General features: G+C 35.7%; 2 protein-coding genes across 2 annotated transcripts; one reads left to right on the top strand and one right to left on the bottom strand.

Annotated features, from left to right (window-relative positions):
• Nucleotides 1–909: 909 nt before the first annotated feature.
• LOC113278294 (cysteine-rich repeat secretory protein 55-like) lies at nt 910–1,825 on the bottom strand. The gene has a single exon (XM_026527176.1). It carries the CDS (start codon nt 1,755–1,757, stop codon nt 963–965), a length of 795 nt encoding a protein of 264 aa, XP_026382961.1. The 5' UTR covers nt 1,758–1,825; the 3' UTR covers nt 910–962.
• Nucleotides 1,826–3,542: 1,717 nt separating this feature from the next.
• LOC113280255 lies at nt 3,543–4,274 on the top strand. The gene has a single exon (XM_026528904.1). It carries the CDS (start codon nt 3,543–3,545, stop codon nt 4,272–4,274), a length of 732 nt encoding a protein of 243 aa, XP_026384689.1.
• The last annotated feature ends 3,747 nt before the right edge of the window (nt 4,275–8,021 follow it).

Here is an 8,021-nt window from a genome sequence, read left to right as displayed (position 1 = left end):
AAAATTATAGACTAATCCTTCTTATATATAAATACATGCTTCCAAAAAAGAAAAGAGTAAAACATATTAGTAAACATATTATTTCTTATACTTTTGGTGCATAAAAATAATTATTTATGAAGAATTAAATTGTTACAGTGGAAAAACAGTCAAAGTAGAAAGTCAAACTATCTGCATTTACATTTTTTTTATTTTTTTTGTTTTTTCTAGAAAACATGAAAAAAAAATCTTAAGAGGTCTACAATATACTGTATGTAGTCCGAGAGATGCATCATGCAGTAGATTGTAGACCTCAGCAACGTGACAAGCCGGCGAAATTACGGTTTTTCATATTTTCAGTTTCTTGATAAAATTGTTTAAAAATGCTCTCTCAAAGCGTATGATATCGTTGTTGAATACCATTGATAGGATCAAGTATAAATGCTACATAACCTCTACAAATAGCTTCATCCAGACTATATTTGGACCACGAGTTTTTACCGACGAAGTATTTTGTACTTATGATGAGCTGGCCATCTTTCTGGAAATTTTTTCTATGAAATTTTGAAATTTATAGTTTGTCTAAAACATTCATGTTTTTGAAAGTAAAATTATAAGAAATTATGGCGGTAGATTGGAAACGGTTGAATTTTTAGGGAGTGAAATAAGAGTCATTGTTTGCTCAAGGTAAGCCGGTCGTCTCAGGTTGCTCGTCTCAACAAGAGCGGAGTCTCGTCCCAGGTAAAGTCAATCCACACAAGTTGATCTCAAATTTGAGGATTTCCCCATCTAGTTTGCTAGTTTGGCAGTCCCGTTAAGGGGTGAAAATGGGCAAATCTGCCCATCACCGCATTGGACTTCCTCTCAATACTCAATTAACAGTGTTGATTTCGAGGGTGAAAATCGCGGATATAGTAATGAAGTATTTGATAGAAAAGCTAAATATTTGGTTCCAAACTTTCAATATTTTTATAAAGATACATCTATGGGTACAACAGGTGTCTTGAATAGACATTTTGACCGGTAGTATTGACGGAACTAACTGGGTAAAAGATCGGATACAGCTCGTACCGTATAAAACAACTACTATATATAGCGCGACATCCTTTCTTATCCTTGCAGTACCCAGCATAATTTCCAACAGCAGTTGCTAGACATTGCGAACAAGCTAATTTAGACAAGTCTCTTGTACATTGTACCAGAGTGTATAATGTCTCAAATGGCGATAACTTAATTTGCCCCTTGCCAAATCCAATCGGGTTTCTACGATCCAAAGCTTCTCTGGTAGCTTTATCCGTTAAATCTCCAAGTATCTTTTCAAAAACAGCAGAGTCTTCCGTAACGTTTTCGACGTTAAAGTAAATCAAACCACCAGAAGTATCTAATTCTCCTACAAATTTCTGAGTATCGTATCGTAAGAAACAAAATTCGTACAAAATTCTTGCATCAGCTTGGTTGGGACAAGTTTTTTGGATTTGGATTGAAGCTTTTTCGATACACTTGGAGCATTCTTTAGTGTTCAAAACATCTCCTCGGCACTGTGCGAGACCGTAAACACGGTCATTTCCTGAACCGGATGAGAGAAAGGTGTAACCTTGAACTGAAGTATGAGAGACTAAGTTGGGTAGTATATGATCAATGTTGGATGAGATTCTTGTACTGTTTATTTTCTTGTTGTCATTGCAGAAGCTCCACCAAGGATCTTCTGCATTGACGTAAGTAAAAGTGAGAACAAGTGAAATGATGAAGATGAGATGATATGAAAAGAATGATGCCATTGCTTACTTTCTTGGTTCTTTGGAGTGTATACTCTCTGGAGTTTTGGATGTGTTCTTAAATAGATTTTTTAGGAGATAGAGAGATAGATAAGGTGGAGGAGAAATGGTTGTGTCATTGGCCACGGGAATACTATTAAATGGCGGACATTGTTGACCGTTAACGGGACTTAGTTTTCAAGTTCCACCGAGATTGTAGTGGAATAGAAGATATATTCCACAATTCTTTAAAATATTGTTTCTTGTGTTTGTTTGTCGTTGGCTCATTGGTGCTGTTTTGCTTCCAGTAAAAGTGAAAATTCAGTGCACATGCAATCTGGGTGGTCGGCTTACATGGCCTGAATGTCTCCTGTTTTCTTTTTGCGTTACTCCCTAAAAACTAACAAATTCGTAAGTGAAGCTTAACTAGGGATCAACCGTTCCTGCATGAACCTTTAAAAAATATCGTACAATAATTCTTTACTTATGGGGTAAGCCAGATCAGGAGTGAAGAAAAAAAAAAAGCCTATCACTTTTTCCGAAATCAAAATAATACTACCTCCGTTTTAGGAAGAGTGATACTTTCATTTTTTTTCATTTTTACTTAAAAATAGACCGAACTGAAAATGTGAAAGTATCACTTTTCCTGAAACGGAAGGAGTATAAAACAAGATAGAATTATGATTTTGTGACCATGGGATGTTGTACTAGTATATATGATTCGAAAAATGTCAAAGATACCGTTGATTTAGTGATTAAACCACTCGCTCGATCGACTGATAAATGTTTAGACGAACTGATTTATTCGGACGAGATTGCCGTTGTTCATGTCAGTATCGTTACCGTTACCGACATACATTGACTTGTCAATGTTCGAAGTTAATATATGGTACAGGGTGTTTGTTTGGGAAGATCAGAATTATTGCAGCTCCTACCGAAGACTTTAATCAATTCAACAAATGCCAAAAATAGATTTTGACAGATCATCTTCTAGAAAGAAGAAAATGTATACATTTGACTCATTTTATACTTATTATGGTTTTTTGTTTTTGCGGCTGAAAGTTCTATCAAGTTATTAGGATTTGTAGACTTTTAGAGGAGACGACCCAGTTACATCTATAAGAGCTATAGCACAAGGACGCCAAGCTTGCTATGATGCCGTTTCATCCCTTTTCTATATTGAACAAATATTCAGTACGCGGATGAATAGTGATAAACGGGTATTAAGCACGCGTATTAGTCAACTCGTTGACTTGACCAAAAACGGATACTCAGTACGCGTTTCGCATGTTTAAGTTCTCAGAACTTCGTCCCAGTCGAGCATTTCTTCTTCTTTTCTAATTTTCATCCTCTCAAAATCCTATCTAACCCCTCTTACCCCCTTTCGATCTTCTTATTGATTCACTGCGATTCGATTGCTTAAATTAAAAGGGTTTGATCGTTACTACAAGGTGAAACAAATCCATTCTTCAATTTCGAATTTCATCCAAAAAATCATCTAAGGTGAGTGATTCTAATGTTAGGATTTCAAATTAATTTGATTTTAATTTTGATGAAATTGTTGATATTAGGTTGGTTGGATATGTAGTATGCAATTCAATAAGGTTATTAAAACATATATTTAGTGAAAAATCCATGATTATTTGTTGTGTGTCTTGATTTATGTTGAATGAAATGTTTGTAAACTACTACCAAATCAATGTACAACCTTGATAGACTTGTATTTATGTATGGTATACACAAATTGATATTGTGTTTGTTTGCTAAGGTGCATAATAAGTCTAATGCGTTCTTATATGAGAGCTAAATATGGAATCTATTTTGGATACCTCTAGTGATAGTGATGAAGAAGAGAAAGCTTTACTAATGTTTACACAACTATGTTTGGATGAACGATTGCGTATAATTAGACAACCTGTACCAAGGGAGGTACATACACGTAGTGTAATAACGCGTGATCGAGTGTGGCATGATGCCAAAATGATGAATGATTATTTTACGCCTGGAACTGGTTATACCTCTAGACAATTCAAACAACGTCTAGGCATGAGGGAAGACTTATTCGAGAAATTGTTAGGAAAATTTCTTGAAGTTGATCCGGAGTGGCATCAACGTCCGGATGCAATTGGTACTACGGGGCATTCTCCGCATATGAAATTAGTTGCGGTGATGAAATGTTTATGCAAAAGTACGCCAACTGATCGTGTTGATGATTACACCCGTGTGGGTGCCACCACAATACACAAGTATCTAAAAAGATTTTGCCACACCGTTTGCATGACTTTTGGAGAAAGATATTTGCGTGAACCCACTCCTGAAGATGTTCAGAGGTATCTAGATGAGAATGTGGACCGAGGTTTTCCTGGAATGCTTGGTAGTGTTGATTGTATGCAATGGCCATGGAAGAATTGCCTGGTAGCTTGGAAAGGAACTTACCGGGGTAAAGATAAAAAGAGTAGCTTGGTATTAGAGGCGGTGGCATCATACAATTTGTGGTTTTGGCATGCTTTTTTTGGAATGCCTGGTCAAACAACGATCTGAATGTGTTGGCACACTCACCCCTTTTTGATAACATGATAAAGGGTGTGACACCTCCATGCAATTATGTCATCAATGGTCACCACTACAATATGGGTTATTTCTTAGCAGATGGTATCTATCCAAAGTTGACTACAATTGTACAAGCTTTTTATCAGACATTGGACATTATCGACTATGTGAGGTTCAACAAGTATAAAATGGCTAAAAGAAAGGATGTCGAGCATGCTTTTGGAGTGTTTCAAGGTAAATTCAGAATTGTCGGATCTCCCTGTAAGTATTGGCACCAATCTGACTTGAATATTATTATAAAATGTTGTCTTATTTTACACAACATGATTATCGAGCATGAACGTCGGGATAGAGAATGGGACAGAGTTGTTCCTGTTCCGATTCCGGAACCTACCGTTAATGGTCGTGTATTTATGTCATCTCTGAAAAACCTAGAACTGCACATACAACTAAGAAATGATCTTGTCAAGCACATTGTTGCACTTCCTGGTAGAGGAGGCGCGACAGGGGACTTGTCTAGTTTGGAGGGTTCAGATATGGAATACGTGGTACTTCCATCATCAGAAGGAGATTATGATGATACAGACTTAGAAGAAGAAGTTGTTCCCGGCCAAAACGAGGATGGAGCATTTGAGTATTATGGAGATTACATTAATCAAATCCCAGATAACTTTGAATATGGAGATGAACATGTTCATGCATATGAACATGTGGGAGACGAATATCAACATGATGGAGATAACGATGAGGATTCTGGCGATGAGGAGGATTCCGACGATGATGATGAGGATTCTGAGGATGACGATGATGATGAGGAGGACGATGACGAGGATTCAGATGATGACGATGATGCTCCGTATGATGATGCGGGTATGTATGTATGTATGTATGATGATGATGATGATGAGGCATATGATGTATTTCACTGTCGTGTTTTAAGATTTCGAATGTTACACGCACTTGTAATAACAAATTTTAAATTATTTTTGGGTTTCAATTATGTATGCAAATGATAACGTTTATATTTGATGGCATATGATTTACAATTACGATAAATCGTGAAATCATTTAAACAGTATATGGATATGTATACATATCCGTGAAATCCATTTGTACAGTATATGGATTAGTATACTTATCCGCAAAATCTACTTCTACAATGTATGGATATGTATATTGTTCATGTATAAAGGACTCACAATCTCTTTACCAATGAAAACATTAGTTCGACCAACTCAGTTCTCCATCTTCAAAAATAAACACTTATTTTTGTCCAAGTTGTTATCCACAACACTTTTCTCAGTTAATTATGGTGGGTTATATTCCAGATGAAGACGAATTGATAGTTAGTTTATGGGTTGAAGTTCATCTAGAGAATGAAGAAGAAGATGAACAACTAAATAACACTAACCTTTTGGAGCAGTTGCTGCAAAGGTTGACTATACATAACGGGAATCCGAATCAACTAACGATTAAATATCTGAAAACAAGGTTAAACGTTATAACTTCAGACGTGAAAGTATATGTATCGACACAAAGATCGTTATATTTATGGAGGGCAGCAGTACCTTCGGAATTCGTAAGAAACTTACCGGTTACCTATCAAACATTTTTTGTGTATGTTTACTGAATTGTTGAATAATTTAAATTTAAACTGATATTGTTTTTTTTTTTGTTGTAGGAGCAACAAGCTTTGGATAGTTAGCAAAAAAAAGAAGGGGAAACCTTTTAGATTTTTTAACTGCTATGTGATTCTGAAAAACAGTTTTTCGGAGTATAACCCTTCCCCCTTTGAATATTCATCCTCCGAATCACCAGATAAAGAGTAAAGAATTTAAATAAAGATAGGTTTTGGGGTATATCTCTCTGTAAACCCTCACGAGACATAACTCGTCCAATAGGGTCGCCTATTGGTTTAAATGCTGGTTGAACGTGCTTAATGTAAACGTTAATCATATGAATATGAAAATAACTATTATTATTTATTGTAAAAGCATATTACTAAATGTTCATCACATTTAAACTCTCACACATACTAATTATAAAAAATCACATTACATCAATTGATATTCGATTAAACTAAAACAACACTTATTCATCCCATGCCATCGTTCCACACTCAAGGCATCTCCAGTAACGTTTTCCATATGTTTTTTTTGCACTTGACCGATGCATTTCCAGAAAGAAATAACAACCCTCGTTTCACACGGAATCCCCTTGGTGCATTCAAACTCCACCTTTCCTTTTAGTTTGAAGTTGTTGCAGAGTTCTTCAACTTTTTCTTGTTTGATTGCATCTTTCATTGCATCCACCAAACATTGTGCTTCTCCGGGACATTTAGCATACTCACATTCCAAATAACTTATCTTCTCTGGTATCGACTCTTTTACCGTCCTAGTGTCGGTGCAACCTCGTTGTGAACATTTTGTATATAGCCATGGGCATTAAAGCAGACTATGTGTATGCATGAAACAAAATGGACAAACCTATTTTGCTTCCACACATACTATTTGTTTTCCATTTCTACTCGAACTATTAGAATACATGATTGAGGTTGTTTATATCTAAGAATGAATTGAGATTGTTGTTGGTTAGAAAAAAAATGTTCTATATTTATATAAAGAAATAGAGTCGTTGGGAAATAGAGCCGCTGGGCACGAGTTATTATAAATAGAGCCGTTGGGCACGAGTTCTAAGAAATATGGTCGTTGGGAACGAATCATATATAAGAAAGATAACCCATTCTTCCTTGCAGCATTAATCTTCCTATTCTTCTTTGTAGTATTAATCTTGGAGGTGAAAATCAAAGCTAAACATCTACTCAATGGCAAATCAATCAGCAACTACCAAATCAGTCGAAGACATAATTAGAAGATGCAAGCGAACCACTCCATTAACTGCTGCAATGGAAAAGGAGATATGCAAAAGAGGTCATCAAGTTACTACGAACGCAACAACGTCTTTATCACCTACTAAATTAACTAATGTGATGGATGAAGTGTTAAGCAAAGGAAAATCCAAAAAAGAGGCCAAATATTTATCAAGGGGAGCGACAAAATACAATGAAAAACTCAAGGATACGAAGAAAAATTCAAGGCAAAAGAACGAGGTCAACAACAATTCTAACTGAGGGAAAGGCTAAAGGATGTTGAAGAAGAGACGAAATGGATTAGGAACTTTTACCTTCTAAAAGATGATTTTCCCGAAGATCCTAAAGATCATACTATATGTTGGATTGGATTTGGTTGGGGTCCTTACGTTAAACCGATGGGAAAGAAACCACGCTTTAATTATGAACCATCCTACATTTGTTCAAGGGTTAATCATGTTAGGAAATTATATATCGAGTACAATGAGTTACTCGATAGGTACAGAAGCGACAGATCCGCTGCACAAGATACATATAAAGCCTGGAGAGAAGAACAGTTTTATCATATCGAAGCGGCTTTGATCGTTGAATCTCACACCAAGAAAAATAATAACATCTAATGTATTCAGACCTGTCGGTGCACCATGTTAAGAAACGAAGGCAGAGCAATACACGCTTTTAATCGAATGATCTGTTGTAGTTTCTTTTTAAAATTATTAATTTGAATATGAAAATCATTTGGTTACAACGTATTGAAACATTTAATTAACTCAAACAACAATTTAAATTAATTTAGACAACACTTTTAAAATTAAGTTAACAACAATACTAACTAGAAATTTAGGACAACACTTTTAATTTAAAGATGG

This window comes from Papaver somniferum, chromosome 5, assembly GCF_003573695.1.
Source record: "Papaver somniferum cultivar HN1 chromosome 5, ASM357369v1, whole genome shotgun sequence".
NCBI lineage: Eukaryota > Viridiplantae > Streptophyta > Magnoliopsida > Ranunculales > Papaveraceae > Papaver > Papaver somniferum.
Note: the sequence above shows the minus strand (reverse complement) of the source record. Positions and strands in the feature narration are given on the sequence as shown.